The sequence below is a fragment of the Battus philenor genome, unplaced genomic scaffold, assembly GCF_028537555.1.
Source record: "Battus philenor isolate CCGP_79_NKW_IND1 unplaced genomic scaffold, ilBatPhil1.0.hap1 SCAF_12, whole genome shotgun sequence".
NCBI classification, from domain to species: Eukaryota; Metazoa; Arthropoda; class Insecta; order Lepidoptera; family Papilionidae; genus Battus; species Battus philenor.
This window is the reverse complement of record NW_027181674.1, coordinates 5,784,805-5,810,757: the sequence shown is the minus strand read 5'-3', so window position 1 is coordinate 5,810,757 and position 25,953 is coordinate 5,784,805. Positions and strand designations below refer to the sequence as shown.

The 25,953-nt window shown below is 31.8% G+C and overlaps 2 protein-coding genes across 3 annotated transcripts in view; both read right to left on the bottom strand.

Annotated features, from left to right (window-relative positions):
• Positions 1-17,626, bottom strand: part of Ask1 (apoptotic signal-regulating kinase 1) — a 28,823-nt gene extending 11,197 nt beyond the window's left edge. For both annotated transcript variants that reach the window (XM_068776269.1, XM_068776270.1), the window contains exons 1-14: positions 17,442-17,626; positions 17,162-17,367; positions 16,312-16,506; positions 10,011-10,180; positions 8,732-9,010; positions 7,974-8,144; positions 7,012-7,124; positions 6,262-6,463; positions 5,827-5,938; positions 4,985-5,154; positions 4,294-4,474; positions 2,839-3,036; positions 1,891-2,041; positions 796-1,010 (exon numbers count right to left, since the gene is read on the bottom strand). In XM_068776269.1, the coding sequence (XP_068632370.1) occupies positions 796-1,010; positions 1,891-2,041; positions 2,839-3,036; positions 4,294-4,474; positions 4,985-5,154; positions 5,827-5,938; positions 6,262-6,463; positions 7,012-7,124; positions 7,974-8,144; positions 8,732-9,010; positions 10,011-10,180; positions 16,312-16,506; positions 17,162-17,367; positions 17,442-17,490 (2,412 nt within the window). In that variant the 5' untranslated portion in view covers positions 17,491-17,626. The remainder of the gene's footprint in view (positions 1-795; positions 1,011-1,890; positions 2,042-2,838; positions 3,037-4,293; positions 4,475-4,984; positions 5,155-5,826; positions 5,939-6,261; positions 6,464-7,011; positions 7,125-7,973; positions 8,145-8,731; positions 9,011-10,010; positions 10,181-16,311; positions 16,507-17,161; positions 17,368-17,441) is intronic.
• Positions 17,627-20,680: 3,054 nt separating this feature from the next.
• The window catches only part of LOC137933088 (muscle-specific protein 20-like), a 29,969-nt gene continuing 24,696 nt past the window's right edge, over positions 20,681-25,953 (bottom strand). Inside the window, exons 2-4 of the mRNA XM_068776870.1 lie at positions 24,665-24,876; positions 23,357-23,477; positions 20,681-20,939 (exon numbers count right to left, since the gene is read on the bottom strand). Of these exons, the coding sequence (XP_068632971.1) occupies positions 20,748-20,939; positions 23,357-23,477; positions 24,665-24,876 (525 nt within the window). The 3' untranslated portion in view covers positions 20,681-20,747. The remainder of the gene's footprint in view (positions 20,940-23,356; positions 23,478-24,664; positions 24,877-25,953) is intronic.

Genomic DNA, 25,953 nt, shown 5'->3' with positions numbered 1-25,953 from the left:
AATATTTGATTCGATTTCGAAGCGACACTCTGAGCATAGCCCCCTCCATTGCTCTCTGGGTGACTTTGTCTATTATTAATGGCAAATTATAACTACAACTTCTATATCGTTACGATTAAAAAATAAAATATTATGATTTAATAATAAAATTAAAAACAAAATTATATTTCATTTATAATATTATTATTAAAGTCAATGATACTAAAGATTAGTAATTTTAAATTATGTATGTATTAAAACGATAATCACAATTAAAAGTTTTTATTTTTTGCCAATGAACTATGAAGAGGGCTATTACTCGATATTTCTCTACGAGGTTGAATTAGCCATGACGACATCTGTCGGCGAAAGAAAGCAACCTTGCGCTGCGCCTTGCGCCTTAATAGGCAAATTGGTCATGGGCCTGTCACATAGCGCTTAAAACAGGCCATCTGTTAAGAGTCTGTACATCTCTCTCGTCTTATCAAGCATAAATATCACCTTTAATAATTTTCATTTCATAAAAAAATATTTGAACTATACATCAAAAACAGCCAAATTAAACACTTTTAAAAACGTAATCTATACTTTTTTCAATTTCGATCATTAAGTCACTCCTTTAAATTTTAAGGATAAATAAAAAATCTTTTTTTAAATACCATGATATCCAAATTATCTTAATTGATGGGTAACTATGAAACGGTTAACCGGTCTTATTGGAAATCTTTGGAAGAGGCATGTGTCCAACAGATAACTTTCAGCTACAATGTATTGTAGATGGACGTGTACAACGTAAGTGGCGATATGTTTACTTACAGGTGCTCCATATCCTCTTAGTCCTTTATCAATGACCTCAGGCGCCATATACTGCAAAGTGCCTGCAAATGTCTCTGTAGAAGGACATAGACCCGCCAGTCGTTTAGAAGTACCGAAATCCGATATCTTTACGACTCCGCTATACGTGTTTACTAAGACATTGTCACCTTTAATGTCTCGGTGAACGATTTTTTGATCGTGAAGATATTTTAGACCTGGAAGAATAAAATAATTTTCATGTAAAATAAAAGTGACTCATAGCATACTAACAATGGTTTTATAGAGTTCACAAGCAAACTATATTTAATTCAATACATAACAAGCAACAAGACAGCCATAAGCTGCAATGTTAAGAGTACTTTAAAAAATCTTCATTTAAACAATTTTACAAAATATATTCTTTCTAATTTGCTAAGCACTTTAGAAAAGTCAAGACATGTAATGTACATTTAAATTTATATTTAAACATAGTGTTATTGGTTCCTTATTTACTACTGCTAGGTCCGGAACGTTCATTCTAGCTAAAATATGACAATAAACTAGATATTTACTCTTTTAACAATAAAAATGTTTTATAAAATCTTCTATTTACTTAGTGAAAATCAGCAAGATACTAATCCTAGACATGTTTGTCTCCTATATAATCTTTATTGTTGAATCTTTCCTTAACATAAACTTAAATTTTTTTGCGGATTAATTTAAAATTGCTTGAAGCATTTTATGATAGAAATAAGTGCATATCTTTTCCTCAAAAGATGAATAAAATTTATATGAAAGAAAACTTTGTGTCACAAGCTTATAACCCTTGTATTAAAAGAATGTTGGCCACGATTTTATTTTGTTAATGAAGAGTGCAGAACTAATGTAGTGAACCATTATGAAATAAAAAGAGTCAACAACCTCCAATGCATATTTCAATGCCTGCAATTCAATTGTCAAAGATTCATTAAATAATGTTTTAATATATCTAAATAGCGTTGTGGTGTAAATAGCTTGGTAAATAGAATGTTACAATGTAAAATATGTGTAAAATTTACTTTATTTTTGATTTTAAAACAAAACGAAAGATAAACGCAAAATATTAACAACATTTACCTTCTAATATTTGTTTTGTATAATACGCTATTGTTGCTTCATTCTCTTTTAAAGGTCCCCATTTGGACCTTAGCAGTGCAGACAATGACCCACCGGGCACTTGCTCCATGAATATTTTAAAATAGTTATCTTCAGATATAGACCCCAAATACTGAAATAAATATACAAAGAAATTAATATACTCACATACCTATTTACACAATTATATAAATGTCGTAATTTAAATATTTAAAAATAAACCATCATCAGATTTCTAATATTTTTGTTAAGGCTCTGAAGTTTGTATTAAGCGAGATAGAAATATATTTTTGCAAACAAACTACAGAGTAAATTACATCACCTAACAAACATTTGAAGTCGATCAAAATTAAAATAAAATCACATTATTACCAAAATCTTGTAGTGAAATAGAATACCTGTAATTTATTACCATGCTATTGATACCTGAAAGAATGTGATCTCTCTGAATTACCTTTCTTATATAGGATGAGTATACATGTAAAATATTATATACATGCGAAAAATTAATATTGTATACATAATATTTATTTTTTGTATACTTAATATTTACTTATAATTAATATTGTATACATGTAAAAAATTTAGAGATGAATGAGTCATAATGAATGCTAACTTGACAACTAAACGGTTTTACATCTATTTCCAATCGCCCCACATATACTTATTACTCTGAAATATGATACATTAATTTATTTTTTCTCTTGTAATAAGACTTATAATGTCTGACAGTACAGTTTGCAGGAAAAGGTAGTAAACAATGATTACTTTTAATATGCTATTTCGTCTTTTAAAACATCTTTTATTACCATATTATGTTACTTATTATTAATGAAACCATAGATTTTAGAATAAGTGAGGTTATACATTAACCTCTTTGAAGCTTTTACAATTAAAACTGATTACTATGTATATCAGTATAAAATATACCTGAACAATATTCCTGTGTCTTAACTGCGAATGAAGTAATATCTCTTCGTGTAAAGGCTGTACGTCGCCTAGATTCTTCTCCGGTATTTCCTTGACTGCGATTCTCACTTGAGTGTTGAGGTCTCGAGCCGCGTATACGACGCCGTATGTTCCTTTGCCAAGCACTACTCGCTTGTTGCCGTCATACTCGTATTCAAACTGGTAATAGAGAAGCCTTTTTTAGAAATAAGATGGCATAATTATGACGACCAAGGTTGTATACGTCTACAATAGGCATACATATATAATTAAGTGTTTTGTAAAATGAAACTATTGTATTGCTATTGGCGTGCGTATTTGAAATAAATAAATAATATATATTTAATAAGCTATTAATACGCAATATTTTAACTTTTAATGTAATTGTTCTTGTATTACAAATAACCAGGATCACATAAAACAGCTGAATACTATACTTGTTTAAAAATCTTGTGATATGACAATGAACATAAATGTTAATAAACCCTTTTTTCATAATACTTAAAGACCAGTCATTGCGGAGGACCTGCGCTCGTCAAGGGGTAAGCTTAGCAGTGAAGGTCTATCGCATGACACGAGGATGATGATATATACTTATATATAAACAATATTTGAGTATCTTTTAATTTCATAATAAAGATAAATAAATTTTATAATTGATACAAAATTAAAACTGTCTAGATTACTGCTAAATATATGAAATATAGCTTTTTTTAAATCTATAAACAATAATTATTTAAAACCAAGTAGGGAAAATTAAGAAGTATGTTCGGTGGTAGCCCTGCGGTAGGTAACTGAGATTTACGATCTTAGGTCACGGGTTCGATTGTCTCGTGGACACAATCTTATAAAATTCAAACTTTGTGTATTAATTACGTAGGATTGCCTCTGCTCACAAACAAGTTTCCAAAATACTGCAGGGGCCACCTGCAAAGCGAGACTATTACAGTTTATTCCCACATAGATATCTTTGGGGAGTCCTTTGCCTTGCAGTGGGCGTCTATGGGCTGAAACGATGAACAACTAAGTACACTTCATCATCCTCATTTCAGCCGTATAACGTCTTCAGCTGGACGTAGGCGTCCTTCATACAATTCTAATAGGACAAATTGAAAGCAGCATTCAAAGTCCCCTGACCGGGCCTTAACAAGGTCGTCTGTGCAACTTGTGGGCGAATGTCCTTTACTGTGCTTGTCGGTTTGTGGTACCCACTTCAGAACTTTAAGACCCCGACCCCTTAGGCGACCGACCTGGTCTATGTCATTTACTTTCGGAAGACCCTGGATGCAGACCACTTCCAACCGGCACTATTTAAAATATATGTAAGAGGTCTATGTTCAACAGTTAACATCCCATGGCTGAATAGATTATGACAACAAAGATCTTTAGTTAATCATGAAAATGGTTTTTATTGTAAAAAAAAGTTCTTAAACATACCTTGAGTTGATCTTGCATAACGCTGGTATCCAAATCGGTGAGCTTCTCATGATCTGCGGTCAACTCTGCGAGTAGATCGTGAAAATACTGACGGTACGCTTGTGATGGTAGGAATATTTGAAAATCATCCGAATTCTCACTAACATATAAGAATAAACAGCGTTCGTCTCTTTTGTATAAGCTGCAAACAGAATTAACTAGTTATTTCATGCATTATTATTATGCATGCATGCATGCAATATTATTATAAAAATTTTAAATTTGACTGTATATTTTTTTTAATTTTTTGAAATATCGCTTGTAGATCTAGGTAAGTAATAAAGCTACGTTTATACATGCCAGAAACATTTACTCAGTTATTGACGAGTACAATCTCCAAGATATTAATAAATGATAAAATTATCATAACTAATAATATGATTATCATAACTAATTTTGTTTAAGTACACTTAAACTCAAACATTTGAGTCAAAATCGAATACATCACGAAGGCATGGATTTCAGAGATATAATACCAACATTCATGTGACTTGCAAAGATGCCAGCATTGGAGTGTTAAATGTACGTTTTATTAATGTCTTGAATTTTTCAAGATACTTAGCAAAGTGTATTTGAAAGAATATAGAAACATTTCACCTAAAATACCTATTACATAGTACATGATTAGTAAACTGCAAAAAAGATACAATACCTGTAAGTCCGTATCATATCGGAGGTGAACAGCCACCGATGAACTTGTCTGCATTGGCCGTGCATTGATTCGAGACATAGATTAAAAATTTCCACAGACTTTTGTTCCGCTCCCATGTTGACATTAACGTAAGACGGCATATAGACCTTGGTCGTTTCCAATATCAACACCTAAAGGAAGAGAATATAAAATAATTAAATAAAAATCTATCGCCAAACGCAAAACCTTATCAAATCGTAAAAGGCACGTTCAATTCATCTGTTTTTTTTTAAATACTCGTTAAAACGAGAATAAAATACCTTGCAAATTGTATTCCTACTAGATAATTTTGAATAACTATTGATAAAAAAATATCCTTAGCTATTCCGTCTGGATGTAGATCTCAAGAGGTGAACTAGGAGGGCAAAGAACCGCATATGGTGGAAGTATTTGTAAAAAACAATTGATTACAGTTGATATATAAGGTGATTGGTTATTAAAACTTTAAAAAGTTAAATGAATGGGTTATTTTCTGTCAAGTTAAAAATGTTACACTCTATCCAAACTCAATGATTTCAGAAATACTAAATAACGTAATAACAAGTTTGTAATGAAATGCGCTTTCAACATTCTGATTACTACAGATAAAAACTTTGCATTTCCAGAAATTATTGACCTGTCGAATTTCATTAGAAAAATGATATATTCCAAAGTGTTCACTTTATACAAAATGATTGAAAATAGGTGTAGAAGCTTTTAAGGGATGAATGTAAAGCTTATTTGTTGGCGAAAATATAGCCAATCACCTGTATGTAAGCTAATAATGATAAATAATAATGAACATGCCATATATTTATACTTACTGGAAATCTTATTACATTCTCGCAAGTACTCTTAGTTGCCTCTACGAAGAATTCCATCCAAAATGAAAATACTTGTTGTTCCGGCGAACTTTCTTCACTTTTCTTTCTAAATCTGCAAATTAATCGACAAATACATGAAATAAAGAAGCAATTGTAAAAGAAAATCAAGTTATTTAATATTTATTTATCTAACACAATCACCGCACAACGACAGACTTAACGCTTTTTAGGCATTCTGTGCTATTCAAACCAGTGAAGTGACAAACAGTAGATGTGTATATAGACAGGAAGTTAAAGTCAATTATCTATAGTATATTACAAACTACAAACTAAATAAATAACATCAATATTCTTTATAAATGAAATAGAGATTGTACATAGTTATTTTAAAATAAAGTTCATACATAATATTCCGAACATACAATAAGTACATACCTATCAATTAATTCAATATTTCCTATAGTGGACTTGAGGTACCAATTCGGTGGTTTTAGTTTAAACATACATTCCGCTGCCTGGATAGCCTTGACGTAATCCTGAGCAAGTACTGATATCTCGAAGAACGTCGCCACATCCCAATAGTCTTTAAGAGAAGATAAACTGCCTTTTTTACCGATGAGATGATTTAAAACTCTGCCTAAAAATAAAAAAAAGGTTTCTTACAAACTAAATACTACTTTGCTACAGTTCCAGATCATTTTTTTTTTGCCTATCACTGTAAAATTCTTATATATCTTTTATTTATCGTATAAATTAACACAGATCAAAGCCTTTATTCTAAAAACAAAAGATATGTTATCGTTTCATTAAAAGACAGATGACAAATTATAAATATAAAAGAAATGAAAAACGCATTAAAAATAAAGTAGGAAATTCTGTATTCATAAATCTAAATACTGTATATTCAAATTTATTATTTTATTACAATCTATCCCTGTTGACTACAAAAAATGATTTTTTAAAATTCGAATTACCACTTCTTGCTGACCACTGAGCTAAACATTCTGCGCTTTAAAGCTTTTACCTATAAGCCTGTATAATATAATTATTGGAAGCCTATTGTATCATATATTGTAAAAATGTTATTTTCCATAGACAATTAAATCTATTTAATTAACAAATACTGGTGTAATACAATATTGCAACGAAAATAAATCAACGTACGAGCAACAACGTAATACTTACCTATATGTTGTAATTCCTGAGAGTCTTTAAAGTCATTGCCTGCTATAACTAATAGCGTTGCTAAATTTATACCGGCGTATTCATTTGGCTGCACTTCAAAGCCCTGTCTGTACCTAAAAGTAAAATATGTGGATGTATTCAAATAAAAACTATTTATATATAACTGATTACTTTATATGGGATTATAATCATTTCATTACAATTGAACTTAAGCCACACTCATATATTTCCATATGACTGGTTAGAAGCAACCTGTACCCAGTCATATAGGTCCACCTGGACGGACGTCTTACGCTGCGCTTGCTGGAGCCTGATCTCTCCAGAACCAGAGGTCTCAATTACATGCCCACACTACCTACTGCCGCTACAACTTTTTTGATATAAAAATTATTTTCGTAATAAATCAAGTATTGGGTAAATAAACATATCTAGATTAAGGTATCAGACACTGAATTGTTATTTAAGTTTCGGTAAGTGTATGTCCGTATATATGTTGAATTAATTACCTCTGTTAGACATAACAGGTAAATTTACGTCAGAAATTAAGAAAAATTATACATATATTTTCAATGACTTTGTTTATGAATATTAAATCATTCAGTTTTTCATTGTATTAAATATAGAGTTAACAAAAATCAAAAATGATATCGGACAATTGTCCAACATAATCATTTCGGCTATTTCATATAAGGCTTGTTGTACACACACGTTTTGTCGCCGTAAAATCGACGGTTTATTCGCCGTATGATGGTTATGTTTAAGCTTGTTGATATTAATGCCTGCAAGTTACATATTTTCTCTTCCTTTTTCAGTCTTATAAATACGAGGGTAATGTATTTCTTGCAATGGTGACCACATCTTTACCTTAACGAATAAAAACCCAAACTGAACGGCACTTGGACTTTGGCGATAAAGATATTCATGTTTGAACACCCTATATGTATATAAGAATAAATATTTACCAATGAATAGCATTCTTCAAGCTTTCCATATCAGTGTGTTGAGATTCCACAAATTTATCCTTATAAATGCGCCCGCACAAACATAACATGTCTGGGAATCGATTCTCTTTCTTTTCCAATGCTTTAACACAAACTTTTAATGCATTTTCTCTGTCTCCTTCTTTGTTTCTCCTTAAAATATCAAAAACTCAATATTTCATATAACATAACTAATGAATAATTAACAATAAGTTAACAATATATTTATTACAAAATGTTATGACATAGAAAATATTCTTTTATGCTATACAGTTTGGGTATAAATATTAAAGCTTTAAATGCTTAAATGTTTTTGCACCCTATCCAAACCCAATCGTTTCAGAAATAATAAATAACATAATGGTAATAAAGTAATAAAAAGCATTTTATAATTAATTATTGTTGATCTGTTTCCTGACTTTGTACTACCTGAAAATATTGGCCTATCGCATTCCAATACAAAAATTATGTTACATATTTCAGAATAAACACTTTATACGGATGAAGATGATAAAGAAGGAAATGGGCCTTAAACCTTCTTGCTTACAAATGTAGGTAAATGTTGTACATTCAACTCTCTAAATATTTTAGACCAATCATCTCTGTAGTCTTTTGGAGGCATCACATATCAACTGTTGTGATTTATGCGTAATATATTTAGTATAATATAAAGATCTTGTAATTGATTAGAATTGTTGACAGTTTCGAAAATTAAAATTTAATTATACCAATTATCTTACCTGTTCATAGCAAAGGCATACATAAACCTTATAATAGGCATATTAACATAATTCTTCCTGTTCATAATTGTCTTCAGATCGTCCACGACCTGTACTATAGCGTCGTAATCCTGGATTTCCCTGTACGATATTAGCATATTAAGTATCGTATCTCCAGAAAGAACGGCGGGATCATCCAACCTCCTGCGCATGGCGTGCAGAACATTTGCAAGCTCAGACCCACTGTATATCTCACGGGCTTTGCGAAGATCTGAGAGGAATTTTTCTTGTAGATGAGCTCTGAAATTAAATGAAAATAATAATATCTAGTAAATATGCGCAGTACCGCTTGGTTACGGAAACCAGCTCGCAGAAACAAAGACGAACAATACTTATTGTTTATATAGGATGTCTGGTTGCAGATTTATGTTTTCAAACTTAAATAAAGAATGTAATATTAGACACATAGTTTGAATTTTTTATAGAGGATGTCTTCCAGACAACGGAGCTTTGTGTTCTGCGCCACACGCTACAGTAAATCTTGGTTCAGTGAAACAGGTTCCTCAACAAATATTTTCTTTTAAATTTTCAAGTGCTCGTGGACTGTTATTATAAAAAGTTTTCTTGAGGTAGCCTCATAAAAAAATTCCATTTCCATATCTTTTACGAGAACCAACAAGGGACGAGGCTTATGAGAAGAAGTTAAATATACATTCGTACCTGTATACATATTTAAATAAATATTACTCGTTTGATTATATAGAAAATCATACACATATAAAATTTATTTACAATGAGAATGCAATAATTAGCGGTTGCATTCAAAAGAATATTCAACTGGTCACTGTGATATAAGTTTTCTAATTATGGATGATTTGATTGGTAACGAGATGTAGTCAGGTCAGCGGACAATGACCAATCACTGAATTTTTCACGCGTTCGAACTGTATGAATAGGTAGGATTTAGGTCAACGATTCTTTAATAGATATAATAAAAAAATATGGGACAACACGTGGTTTGTGGGCCACACGGAGCATACAAATATTGAAAAATTTAACTTTGAACTGAAAAATTTAGTTATTTAAAAAAATATTGTTATTAAAAATTTCATGATTTCTTTAATAGTTACAAATCATTTTAATTTAATTTTCCATTAATATTCCAATAAAGATTTTTATTTATTAAAAAACAATTTACTATGATTTTCTTTTCGAAATACGATTGTAAGCTTAAAACACGAGAATTAAAAGTCTAAAAAGTAACAAAAAAGGCATCGGTGTGAATATTAAAAAATCTTACTTTGTTTGTACTTCGACATCTTGTAATATATTCTTGAGACGAAGAGTAAGGTGCTGTTTGGGGTCGGCCGTTTCCTCTCCCTTGAACTTGGTTGCAGCTGGGTTGGTTGTCACACAAGTGCCCGCATCAGTCAGCTTGTACGACACAAACAGGAAATTCGGCAGCGATATCTGTAATTTATTCGGAAAACCCAATGACTGAACGCACGTACTAAAGCTGCTGAGATCAACTCATAAGGTTAAACGGTGTCTATATTCCCAATATAGTATTTCACTGCTGATTGGTGACAATAATGATAGCCTTGATACCTCTTTGATGTAACCGAAGCGATATTCCTGTAGGATACAGTGCATTGCATTTCAAAACAACAGTTAAACAATATTACAGTTTAAAAAGACAATGTTTAAATGAATTAATATAAAAATCAACATTGTTAAATATTCATTAAGAACTGGTTTGAGTTTTCTAAGACTCCACATAAAGATTAAGTTTCTAATTTACGAAACGCATTGATTACGTCTTTTGTTTTATTATAATAAAAATCACAGGCAGACGTTATTCTGCCTTAGCTTTGAATAATCAATTTATACTTTAATAAATAGCTAAAAGATGTAATTTAGAAAACAATTTTTTAATACTTTTCGATACAATAAAATTGTTAATTATATTTTCTGTTGCGTGAATAAATATTTTAATGCTTTTCTAACACGGGAACAGACGAATAAACTCAACGAATAAATTTGAGGGTGACATTTTTTTTATAAAGACCTTTTAAAACTATAATGAAACTAAAATATAAAATAAATGAATCCGTAAAGTTGTATTTGAGTTATGCCCTAAGAGAAATAGAGATTCATTACTATATAACAATATATTTCACATAACGATCGTAAAATATATGTAAATTGGTTCAGTATAACAATTACTTTTGCTATAAAGTGAAATTAACTGTCTTTTGCGGAAAAACATATGTTGTGTTTTTATTGTACATATTTTTTGTCTCTTTCCGCTTCCTGTTGATCCTTTAAATATATCACGGAAACTGTATTTTTAATAGACGAGCGGATGTAGTAATCTTCATTGATTTAGCTGATAATCACATTTCAATTTTTTAATTTAAAACACGTAATGTTGTGAAAATTTATAATTGTGAGTAAATGTATAAAAAAGATATCATTTATCGAAAATACATAATAAATTAAAAAGATTAAACACGTGCTTGCGATATATTCTTATAAATTAACTACGTGACAAAATAGTTATAACGTCATTTATTTACGTGAAGGTTATAATTTCTTTACGAGATGGAATCGGAAATGAGACAACGATTGAGACGAAACCAAAATGACCAATATAGCCCCATTGAATTGGCAAGTTAAAGTGGCGAACAAAAGTGGCCAAATAGCGCGTAGAACAGATGGTCGCACGGGTATTAAAGTTATGGAGAGAAGACCACGGACTTAAAAGCGTAGCGTAGAACTTTTGCTTTTGCTTGTTACGATCGTGAAGGTGCTAGATAAAAGCCGCTTCCAACCGGTCCTATCTGAAATATGTGGAAGAGCCTTATTTCCAGCAGTGAACATCCTATGACTGTAATGATGATGACATTGTTACTATTTTGAGATTATACGAAAAAATATTTGGTACAAAAATCATTTTCTGTACCCGTGTGAAGAGAATTCACATCCGTACATTATCCCCAAAGGCAAATAGCGTCCAATTACAGAATAAAGAAGTCCGCGAGAAATAATCTAGGCAATCAATATAAATTCTTGGCCGCATGAATGTTCATGGCACTAATTCAATAACAAATAGGGTTGTCTCACGCGATAAATTACGACTACTCGAAATTAATATACTCGTATATCTTCACAGAGCAGAATTTCTCAACATTATTTACCGGAAAATCATAAAGTTCGAATTGTATGTTTTTTTTTTATTTTAAAACTATAAACAAATCCTGTTTGAAATATCAAAAGCAGATAGTATAATATAGAAATTTAAAAAGACTACTGTATTTTTGCCAACCCTATCACGGTCAGGTATCCCACGGCTCGTCCGCACAACAGTCCACACACGGCAATTGAGAAATTGAGAGTAATCGCTATTGAAACATTGTTGTTCAAGGCCTTGATAACTGCGATTTACAATGCCCGATGCACATACGTCTATATATACATCAGAGCATTACAGGGAGGCATTCGTCTTGCTCTCCATCTACGATATTATGAAATTATAATCGAACCATGTTATTTTAAAATTGGCTGCTCTCAAGCACTTAAAGGTTACTCAACCCAAAGCTGAAGTATTTAGTTTGTATTTTGTTTTCTAATATAAAATCAATTGAGAATAATAAAAAAAGTATTTAAAAAACAGACTATCGAAGTATTTATTTTATTCATTTAACACTTTATACATTTTCAGCTACTAACTAAACTCAATGCCGATGGCATTCTCTGTCAGTTAACCATTTGGGCGGTGCAGAGATAAATTGATAAAGGTAGGTGAAACTAGTTAATATCATAAAACACGAGGAATAAAATAAAAAAAAGTATAATCAAATTGAGGATGAAATTCCTTACATCTGAGAAGAACAGGCGAATAGAATTCAATGGAAATATGTATTAATTTTTTATAAATAATTGTGTACAGGTCTAAAAATTTTAGCAATAACATTATTCTCGCTTCTACCGTTTGTGTATTTTTACCAGTTCTGGATATATTCAAATTGGATGTTACAATTATCTTGATACAAATAATGAAGTCGTGCCAAAGATAAAAACATAACTAACTTAAAACGCATTTGAAGCTTTGCATCAGACTAAGACGGAGTATTTCTTACATACTCCGTCTTAGTCTGATGTTAAAGCAATAACCATCTAATAGCTATAAAGCTATTAGATGGTTATTGCTTTAACATGTCAAAGTTTTAAAATGGTAATTTTATAGCTCATTTGTCAGCAAAAAGCTTTAAAGCTTTTACTGTTAAATATTTCGGATCAACCTGTATAAAGCGATCAACATGAAATGTTACATAAATTTAGTTTATTTAATGGAATGCGACATGTCAATAATTTCTGGCACTACAAAGTCAACAAAGAAAGTAAACAATAATTATTTTTATAAGTAATAATCCCAATTTTAAAGTCGCTTTTTTCACGTAATTTATTATTTCTAAAACCATTGATTCTTAGATAAGGTATACCTTACGGTAATTGAAAGCCAACGAGCTATACATTCACCTCTTTAAAACTTTAACACTTATAACCAATCACCCTGTATATATTAAACCTATTTTAATATAAAATCATGCGTGGAAGAAATTTGACATTGCCACAAAAAATCTATTTAAAATAGATTTGCGCAAACATACTTTACTCAGGAATGTCGGAAAAACCACTGACGTAGGTGACATGAAATGTTTTTAAGAGCTAGGTATTAGGTTAATATTTGTTCCCTAGAAATGTTAGGTTTAATGAGAAATAATTTTGAACTCATTCTAGAACAATCGCGAACGTGTTACTCGTTTGATTACGCTTCTAATGAGAACAACAGCTGCTAAAGCGACGTCCAAACCTCTGTAGGTCTGGCGCAAGCAGCTGCCGACTGTATTTAAAGGCACATTTTTTGGCGTTCCTTTAGGTACCCAGACTTTCATTCACATAGATATTCACACTCAAAATTTAGCTCGTTTCGTTGAACCCTCTGCAGTTACTTAATATAGAACATGGTTTACAAAAATAACATTATCTAAGATTACGATTGATATGCAAAGTCAAGACAATATTTTAGTTCTTCACCATCGAAAACAGATAAATTTTAGAGGACCTTCGCTTACGAATTGTGAATTTGGGGTTAACAATTTTTAAAACGCCAACGTAGACCCTCACCGAGCGTGGATCCCTGAGGGTTTAACTGAGCAATTATGACAATGATGATTTCAAGTTGCAATGAACTTTGCAACACTGAACTTTGGATATTGACAGTTTATCAGTAATTGGCAAAAAAAGTTTACATCAAGTAAACAAACAGCATATTTTATTAATACCTAGCATAAGGATTATTATAAAGTATTATTGTAGAGGATGTTCATTGCAATGTCGTACCAAAGACACAAAGAACTTCATCTTTAAATAAATTGTCTCCTGCCAAGAATATGTAATATGTGTTCCACCTTATATAGCAATTAGTCGAAAGTGAGAAAAAAGTATACATAGCAATGTAAGCAAAGTCCAGGCAAAAGTCTAATCCTAGAATTCTGGATGAACATGACGCTTGGGTAGTTGACTAACTACGTGGCGTAGAAATCTTACTGATTTACATCTTTCGCGTAATAACTTAGCAAAATAGCTAGAAGAGAACAGATACCCGAATGATTATTATGGTTACCCCTAACGTACATTGATACAAACGAAAGAGATGTGCCTATTTTATTTTGTATAGTGTCAGATCTTGACGTCAGAGGTCTAACACGTCTTTTTTCTTAGCGGCGGATCTGGAATGATCTAACAGATGGATGTCCTGTCCCCGCGGTGGCGCGCGAATTGATTATGTTCGCGTTTTTATGATAATATGTACTCCTGTTCTTCCATAAAAGGTTCAGGCATTAGGCTGTCGCCATAGAATTCTCCTATTGATACATGTATAACCCTTACGTTTTCCCCGCAAAAGGAACGGTATCCCATATAGGATTCAAGCCATTCAGTGTTGTCACTGGATGAGGCTTTGCAGATTAGAGTAAATCCCATATCTCTGCCTTATTAGACATTTATTCGAATTCACTCCCCTACTTTAGTATACAATTTTTGAACAAAATAGATGGCATGATTCATTGGAAAAAATCATTTATAACATGTATTATTATAATTTGAACATACGGGAATAACACTATAAAATTCCAGAAATAAGAGTTATCAGAGTAATTTGTGCCAGCAATCCTTATTCTCATTTGGATATTGATTGGCTTGAAAATTGTTAAGAGCCTGACTGACCTGGTCTTCTAATAACAGTTTAATGTCTAACACATATATATTATATTGTAAGTCAATATTACAAGGTGGTGATAGAATAAAAATATCCAAAACATTGTGTTTAAGTTGACAGCTAAAACTGTGAACTTAATTTAAATTCATAACAATACTATTAGGCAACCAATAATGTATATTATTTAATTGCGTTATCACTAGCATCTAACCTGGGCTTAGCATATACCTTAGTTATTATTAATTTAGTTCCATATATGGTTGTAAAATTTTACTAATTACTAAATAACAACAATGCACTATGACAGTGCCAAAAATCTATCTATTCTGTTCATTGTTCAAGACTGGCTGATAATATACGTTTTTTAATATTTTTTTTAATACAGAAGCCTAGATAGGTCCATTATGGTTCTATCTATAACTTGATGAGAGCAAAAAAAGTATCTTGTTTCTCAGAATTCTCAATAGCACCATACTGGTGGTCTTTTTGAAATGCCAAAATGGTTAAACATGTGTTAATGTAGCTATAGTCAATTACAGAACTATACACCTACATTAAAACAATCAAAAAGTGTTTAAGATGATACCAGTGTGCATCATTTATGAAATTAAATATTGTCGCCCTGCCTCTGAAAATCTAAACATAAGAGATCAACATGCAAGCTTATATGCAATTAAAATCATTTAGCTTATATTGTAAATGAAATAAAATACATTGTCAGTTTTAAACCTTATTTTACCATTGTGTTTTTACTGTTCATATTTTGTGCTTGTAATTAGTTGTGCCAGTTAAACCTTATTCTGTATACGACATAGTATTATTGTAAAAATTTAACAACTGAGCAGTTCTAATATAAACCATTGTACACTGGGCTTAAGATGTTTATTTTTATGGGGTTGGCATATCTTTTAAAAGTTAAAAACTCAGACATAATTGAGATTAAAAAAAATTACTGGAATGATAAGCGTTTTACAAGATAATAAATGAAAAAAAGGCATTGCATAGTATTTTGTATTAACAAATCAGGGTGGTCTGGTTTATGATTATCATGTCAGTCGATAGACACCCACTGAGAGATATAAGCCTACCCCAAAGAATGCCACAATGACAGGTCTTATTCTACCTAATTCAGCAATTTCCCATAATCTTGATTGTGTAGACATTCCACCTATACAGGAGCCTCACGCCACATCTACTAGCTCATGGTCACTAAATACAACTGTCTAATAACAAATCAAATATAAATAACAATCAAATATCTAATAGCCTGATTAAGTGTACAAAATACATATATGTTTTGTTAATAAACAATACTGACCTTAAGTCGCAATGTAGCATCAGGATCAACATCATTGTAAAGTAGGACATTCTCCTTCATATCAAAACTTTCCCGCACACCAAGATGATACAAAAGCGAGCTTTGCTGAACTTGTACACTGAGATCCACGAGAGCGACATCAGCATTGTAAAAAGTGTCCAGAACACTAGTCTCGCCAAAGTCCAATTTTTCAAACTAAAAAATAATATTGTTGATTTTAGAAAAGTAGTAAACTACTGTTATCCCTTTAATCTAAATTAAAAAGATGTATAAGAAACCAAAAATTTCATTGTCCGATCATTCTTTACAATCTTCACTTAAGATATATGAATATTGACAAAATCATTATGAATTTATTTAAGTATTGTGTTACAGCTGTGCCTAAGCAAAACTAGTTGTATTTAGTTTATTAACATTAGATATGAAACAATGCAGTTAATCTCTTAATTGCTCTTAAAAGCACACAAATAACATCTTCAAATAGTTGATGCAATTTGTCTGTATTTAGCCTTACATCAACAAAGGTACTTTGTACACTTCAATGTATAATTTATGCATTAAACAGTGATATATTTAAACTGTTGTTTTAATTTGGTACAGTGTCAGAAGACCTTGTGGTTTTAAGATAATATTAATTTCTAAGAATTCTTTTATATACATGTATTACTTCATTGTGTTGAAATAATGAATATATAGAATTAAATATACATATCATTGTCATTTACAGCATTTAAAATATTGTTATAGTAAAATAACATAGTTTATTTATGTATATGTTTTTGTATGTTTTTATACAATAACTGTCAATGTATAGTTACTAATTAAGATGTCGGAAGTCGATAAAACTTACATGAATATGGTGTACATTAGCATTGACCAGCTCTGAAGCTAAACGAACTTCTTCTAAAGCCCTTTTCCTATGTCCCAAGTTCAAAGTTTGGGTCACGTCCAAAACACAAGCAATGTCCATTCGGGGCCTTTGATTGGAACCCCCTGGTTGAACAGTAGCATTAGAGCCATCACTGCATACACTCTCACATATGCTCCTTACTTCACCTAAAAATAATTTTGTATCAAATACCCTAATCTTATAAATTTAATAGTACTTCGTCTTGTTTACAAAATCCCACCTGTGTCCTCCAGCGGTGTGGATGTGTTAGCAGAGCCAAACGTTATCATTTTCTTGCCTGATTTACATACATTTGTACAGTTTAATTTCACTACGAATCTCCACAAATAAATACTGAACGCAAGTAAACTATAACAAGTACTAAACCAAGTTGTTATTTAACATTAGTGTTGTACCCACACACATGTGATTAGACTAAGACGTAAAATACAAAACGCTTGTAAAACGATGTTACTTTTAGCTTAATAAATGGTTACCGCTGCCTTTTTTTTTTTTCAAAGTAACCTTTAACTTAAGTTTTATCTAATAATCTTGCTTACTCTTACATATAATCATGTTTTATGCATATCTTTCACAACTTATCAATAGCAATTGACATTAATGTAAAAAAGTTTCACTTCACTACAGACCTTGAACATGTTTGTCATCTATACCAAAGAATGTTCAATATTTCCAGTTACATTTTGGAAACAGTTCCCAACGGAAGCAATAGATGTCGCTTAAAATAATAATATACCCTCATCACGACCATTAGTTGATGTGAAACATGAAACAAAAAATTTATTTTTTAGAATTTATTCACAATAACACTTTTTTGTTTCTTAATCGGTAGGATTAGTGCGATGATGATAAATTTGTTATCTAATAGGCCTTCTAGATACATACCAACCACCGCGATGACCATATCCGTACCCGAATATTAAATAATTACCGATGGATTGCTAGTTCCAGTATAAGGGTTAGTGTTAATATGGCCATCTCCAGGTTCACCTTCTCACATTCGGTTTTCCGTCGAAATGGCAATCACTGCAAAAGTCGATGGAGGAACTTTGAACGATGCTTGAAGACCTCAATCGAATTTCGCAACGTGTGGGCCTTAAAATAAATGTAAAGAAGATAAAACTAAGACAAACCCCTATGTCGTGCCAACTCTAAATTAGCCGCAGACACGATTCTTGAGTTGTTGACTCGTAAGTATGTCTGGGATAAACAGTTAAACTAGATAAGTCCAACTATTGCGACTTTAACGGTTGGATGGTAGGTTGGATGGTCCCGTATAAGTATGTTATCAGTGGTGACTTATGACGTTGAAACGTGAAAGCATTTCGTATTGAAACGAAAACTGGACTTATGACAAGCTCGCTCTTGCTTAATGATCCATGAAGTAGACTATACTTGGTGTTTCTATACAAGAGTGAGTGGGAGAATTAAAATATTCGTAGACGAACAAAAGAAACCGTAGTAGATAATTGGCAAGATAAAGCGGTAATTATAGGTCGCATAGCGCGTAGAACAAGTGAGCATAAGAGTCTGGAGTGGAGACTACGAACCGGCAAGCGCATCATAGTAGCTCCACCCAAAGGGGAACATATGACTTTATCAAAGTCTCCAAAAGTCATCGGATGCAGGCCGCTTCCTAAAGGTCCTAAGTCTATTGAATATGAAATTTGCATGTTTTTACAGGTAACAGCTGCTGAACCTCTTGAAATGTGTCTTCCTTATTAAAGAACATGACCTATTAATGTAGAAGACACATTGATGAGTAAAGCCAACATTTCAGTTTTTCACTATCAACAGCAGATAAAATTTCCTGGAAACTTCAAGCCAACCTAAACCACTGTCGAGTCTCGCGTAGACCCCTGCGGGACCGTGTTCACTTTGGTATTCCTTGGTAAAGACTAAGGTATTGCTAGGTTAGTGCGATTTGTTGAAGAAAGACGAAAGCATATTCACTCTTGTCTTAAGGCAGTCGTCACACTTTGAGAGAAATACTTAGATAAGTAAACTTTCTCACTTATTTTTACTCACCGTCCAAAAGCGCATCATCCCTCTTTGACAAAGTCGATTGAGCCCAGTCTTATCACGTTCATTAACTGTCTAGTTCCAAACAAGTGAATATCGTCTTGGATTACAATGTGAACTTCAGTGCATACGTCGTTGGAGCAAGAAACTAGGCGGACTTCGTTCCTGGCTGTTTGTATCCACTACTAAATAGTGAGTTTTATTTCCCTAGAGTAACACTAATAACATTTGAGCCCTTTTCATTTCTGCTACTCTATTTATCTCGGTTCATGAATCCAGTCGATCTCCATTTCCATTGTTCTATTTGCTTAAATATGTCAGGCAAAACAAACAAAATAAATGGTCCAGAAACGTCTCAGTTGGTACACTGAGGATGAGATGGCAAGACCTAAAACTCACAGCGGGATTCGACTGGAGAAGAGTAATTAGTGACAGATACCAATAAAAGAGGTTGGAAAAGATGTGCTAAAGTTTTATAAACGATTAGCCAATTTCACATAACAGCGATTTGTTACTTGTTTTACTCTGCCGCCTCACATTCATTTATTGCAAGTGTTGCAATCTATAAAAAATCCCTAATGGGACATTCAAACCGTCTTGTAACCGACCTGTTACTCTCTTCCCTATAGAAAACAATAAAGCTTAGCCAACGTGTGGAATTTCTTTCAGGGATCATCCTTGTTTCAACTCATAGACGCCCTCTGTAAGGAACAAGCTTCCCCCAAAAATTTCTTGGTAGGGATAAACCATAATCGCCACGCTTTGCGGGTTTGGTGATCAGTGTGGTATTATGGTACGCAGAGGACATTGCTGCCCATCATCTGGAAACATATTCGAGGGCAATGGCAATCTTATATAATTAGTGCACAAAGTGTTAATTATATAAAATTGTATCCCCGGAATTCAAAGCGGCGATCTACAATCGCATGTCACAGATTGTACGGGACCACTGCTCCACCACTTTTGAAGAATTTCAATTTACGGCTTATAAATACAGTGACAGTGTTTACTTATACATTTTAGAAATATAAGTTTCTGTAAAAATGTAAAAAGTAGTTTTATATTTTATTTATATTCTGAATGATAGATATTTAAAGAGGGTAATAAAATAATTATTTCACCAATATATAATTTATTTAAATAAGAGTAATATTTATCACGTAATGCGAATACATCATTTTTAATTATTTTGAATTGCAACTTGAATGTAATATTATTAATGAAATTACAGTAAACAGTGGGTAAGTAATATTTATAAAAATCAATCGAATTCGACGGTATACATTAATAGGAGATAGAACAGAATTCACAATTTAAGTATAGATCCTAAATCTGATGGCGGAAGAACAAATACAAATAATAAATATTCAAGTAATAGAATCTTTATATCTGATTTATTACAATAATTATAATTTATTAATAAAATAATTGTAAATAATTTAAGCAAACTTTATTTGTTTAACATGATTACTATAAAGCTATTTTGTTATGTTGATTCATTCCTTCATTTGCCGAGGATGATTTTACGTGATGCTCCAAAGTTTTGTCCAGACTGGTTAGCCATCTTGTTAGTGCCGGCTTGGAGGCCAATTACAGCTTGACCGGCACGTAGAACATCTTCACTGAACTCGCGGCGATTCTCCTCTGCAGGACGAGGGCCAAGATAAGGACCACGCCATTCTGGGTGTTTGTATGCCTGGAGACATATTATTACATAATTAAGATGTAAATGTTTATTTCTAATGCATCAAAAATCGTTTACAAAAAATGCGTTTGGATCGAATTAACACTTTGCAAGATACAAAAATTGCATTATTTATACTCATTTCCAAAATATTATTTTAAAAATAAGAAAAAAATTATTAATAAAAAACTTTTGAGGTTATCATCGTTGGTTTTTAGGGATTTAACATTTTGACATTTTCGTCTATTTTATAAATATTTTTGGAAGTGTTTAAGAAGGTTTCTCAAAAATATATACTTAGGTGCTTATCAATTATCAATGCATAAATATTGTTTCAGTACTAAAAAATGGTGTATAATTATTCTACAAGACGTCGTTTCTCTTATTCATGTCAAGCGAGTTTTGGCGACCCAAAAGTCCGATTACTTAGAGGCATTATAGAGCATCATTACAATGTAAAGGGATATATATACATAGTTTATGATTTTGACAATAATTTTTTTTTGTTTTAGTGCTTATATAAACACATTTATTTTACCAAAAAATAAATACAGTGTGTTAATATTACTAAATAAAAATTTGTTTAGCAGTAAATATTATTAACTTGGATAATAGTAATTTCAAAGAGACAAACTAATCAATTAACTTATTTTATATTACCACAAGAGTTCAATGACCTTTGTTACAATGTCACCTACGCCTAGGTAACAGTATATTCTTGTTAGCAGCTTTACCATTGCAAAATTTAATTGTTTAATATTTATTTTTTGTAATAATTAAATAAAATTAGTCCGACTTGTATTTTAAATGTAAAAAATAAACCGCCAGGGTATTATATGTTTATGGCATAAATCTTGAAAATCATCATCAATCATGTTTTATAAATTATTAATTAAGCGTCGTGTGTTGCAAATTATTTATTACCGTACTTGCTAACCTAATTATAATAAAGTGTTATTGTGTATTTTTTTTTAAATTTTAAGTTTATAGTACACTTTACAATGTCCATAGCTAAGACAGAGACACATCTGTCAGCTACAAAATTATTGTATAAAACTGATCATGAGCAATGCGAAAAAGTGTGTAGTTATAGTCTAATCAACATGTATGATAAAACGAGCGAAAAAACTAGAAGATTTTATACTATTTCCTGTATTAACATCATATTTTATATGAATTCATGAACATTAATAAAAATTTAAAGTGATAGATTATACAAAGATAAGACGACCAGAATGAGACCTTCAAATCGGGTAATTAAAGATTATTTAAATTTGCAGTAACCTCGTTCACTTAAAGTTGATTTAGCTTCGCCATTTTTGCTTCTTATTATAATTATTAATTAACAAAATAATTACTCAAAATACATAGCCATGGTCATCATAAATGGGGAAGGTCTATGCCTTGCTATGAGCCTCTCTCGACTGTCATGATGATGGTGATTACTAAAATTAAATTACAAATTAGTACTACTGAAAGAATCTGTGTCGCTTTGGTTCACTATAAAGGGGACAATGCAAACGCCATCCAAAGATATGCATTTAAGGCTGCACTTATATTGTTTTCGTTGCATTGTTTACAATAGTGGTCATCGACCCAAAACTAATAGTACTCAGGTTCGATTATTATCACAAGGACATGTCACAGGACAAAGAATTTTTTTTTAACTTTACATCGCAACGATTTTGAGACCAAACTAGTTTCCTCTTTGTCTTTTTATGTGCTTCGATGCCTCGGAATGTCGCTGCATTATTCAAATTCTAATTCGAAAATTCTTTATTCAACTTACGATGAATTACATGTTAAGCTTGACGTCAACAAAAGAGAGATATCTGTTTGGATAATAAATACCTAAGACCTGAGTAGAAGAGGTGAAAGTCACCGGGACTACGTATTCCAACACATCGTTTCCAAAATTAGCACAATATTCTTTGACGATATTATTTAAATTAAATAAGGAAAGCCCTCTTAACATTATCTGGGATTCTATTGTAAAAGCGTACACATTGCCCATATAAGGATTCCCACAGAACACAGAATTTGTTGTGCTTCCGGAATTTATATGATGTATGACAAACTTCCTGAGAAAATCAACATTTTTGTGGATATACGATATACGCATTGAAAAGTAACCGTCACTATTTTTAATTCTTTATATTTAATTATACAAGAAATATCGCGCCGCTAATCTCACAACTTGAGTACTTTGGTACCTACCCATGTCGACATATGTATAGATCTGCCTTAAAGATCGCCACTACCCAGACCTACTAGCCAGTACCACTAGACCAGTGTTGCGGTCATATAAACTTATTAAATAAGTAATAAAATACACAGTTTTTCACATCCATGTTTTTCTTCAGTATAATACATATGTAATTGTTAATTTAGTTGTATTATTAGGAAACCAAGCCGTGTTTAAAACTTACCGTTCTACCAATAGCGAAAATCGTTTGCGTCACAAGGGCTATGTTCTTTCGATCCCAGAGGTCAGTGGTTTGGAAAAGGTCCACGTCCGGTACGCCGTATTTGACACAAGCATTTTGAAACCTATAAAAAATCGGTAAGATTTTATTTCATTTACTGCTTACAAATGACATTAAATTTATTTTACTGTAACTGAACTTAGTTACAGTAAAATGGTAATAAGGTGAAATTAACATTTACTAAGCCAATGTGTTTACTACGGTTAAGACTACATCACTGAAACCTAGTCTCTCATTATTGGCCTTATTGCAAACTCACAGTTCATCAATGAGCTATGAAGAAGGATATATTTGGGAGAACTCCTTAGCTCTCCCACCAGATTCTGGTGTGGAGACAGACGACCTTAACGAGAAGATAGATGCTGGTTGTTCCAACCGGTCATATAGGAAATCTTTGATCCTTCATCTGGCATTGGAAATTTTACGGCTTCAATGATAATAATGAGGTAGCCGTTATTAATAAATAAGTAGTAGGCTTGCAATTATTAACTGTAGCTCCTTATTGTAGCTTGCTAATACGACCCTTAGGAGTATATGTACTTTATATCAAGTGTGACGTCTCACTAACAATAGCGTTTTATTTTAATTGAAAATAATTGTCTATTTTTTTCTTATTGTTTTGATAGTTTATACGTGTACTATATATATATACTACAGATACATTGATGTAATTCTTTTTATTTAATTTCGTTTATACCAGCAGATTTATATTACAAAATTGTTGTATAATCCTGATTCCAACTTTTATTATATATATTTACTAACAGTCGCTGGTGTATCACAATAAATAAAAAACAGAGAAAATCACATAGAACCAGCATGTTCTAGGACTAAAAATCACACTTGATCTGCTTACTTTTTCTTGAACGATATATTTGATGTATTCGGGCTATGAACTAGATAATTCCAACAACATGAGAATAACTTACTCTATAAAGTGTTTGGTTATAGGTTTAAAATCTCTATTAGGGATTATTGTATAGCTCATTTGTCTGTTAATGCCTATAAATGCCTATTCAAAAATCAATGGTTAATAAAGTAAGAAAAGAGGTTATAAAATCAGAATATTGCATGTCAAAATTAAATATTGTTTATTATCTATCTAGCCTATAACATGCCTAAATGGAAAAAATAAATGAACATAACATAAAGTAATCAACTAATATATATAACCAATCATTCTGTATAAAAGTAGCATGTCATAGAGATATTTGTAACATATGAAACAATGTAATGCGTATTTACACTTACTGATTAATATTATCCATGAACTTGTAGTCGCCGCCGGACACATTGACCTTAGTGATAATACCGGGCTGCAGTCTGTTCATTAGCTTACAAAGAATGATGCCATCTCGAAGCGCTAACTCGTATGGTACGTCAGAGGGAAACTTCTCTCCGATGACAGCTTCTATCCATTTTTGTGCCTCTACTTCCTTTTCTGGTTCTCTCTTACCAGCACACTGTAAATAACATGTACGCAATTATATACACGTGTTAACCTAATGGTTGTCTGAAAGAAAACGCTCTTTGACACAGCACTGCCCTGAGTACTTCCCTTTTTTTGGTATATTTCATGTAATATGATTTTGGCCTCTCGATGACGATGACTTTTAGTTTATTTTTGCAATGTTTTACTCGCTATCACTGGTAATCTCGTTAAAAACGACTATGACGCCTATATCAGCCGTCAGAGGGACTGTGTAAATATTATTGGGGAGCTAACTATGTTTTGAAGGCACCTTAATTAGTGTTATGACTAGACAAATGAGATATCATCCCTGGTTTAATATATCGCCGGATATTTTATATTATTTACATAGAGATCTGTCAAGAACAGCGACGAATTTGAATCGAAGGTTCGATTGGTTTTGCTTGACAAACTGTATACATATGCATTAAAATTAAGATTTTATTTTACTGTTTGTACTCTTATATTGTATTTGTTTATTTTTTTTTAAATATAGATTAATTTGTAAGTGAATATGTATCTTTTTTAACTATATCACTGATCCTCCCAAATGGTGTTTATTTATTAAAAATGTTATCTATGAAATTCGTGACGATGGCCTCTTTCTAATATCAAAAAGTTAGGAACCAAAGTCGATCGATATAGCAATGTACCGTGTGTGATTAAAATTGTCATAGTTTGCCTCTAGATTCAATTAATAGATACTAAGTGCTGTAAAACTGCAAATTCCAATGATAGTAAAATTTAAAAAAATTAGAAGTTCTTCGTTTACTTATTTGAATAAAAGATAAATCACAAAAGTACTATAACACAGCACAAATGTTCGGACAAATCATATTGGTTATGTAAAACAGGTTTCGTCGCATAACCTTTAAAAATAAATAATTCCTGCTAATCCATAAATAATTAAGTAAACAACATTCTAAATGATTTTTGCACGAAACCAGTGTGAATGCGTTTAACATTTAAAAAAATATATACATATTTAATTTTATTATTTAAATGTGCTATTGTATTAACTAATAAATTCACTTGCCTTTAAATGAGCGAGGACAACATAAATAGTAGG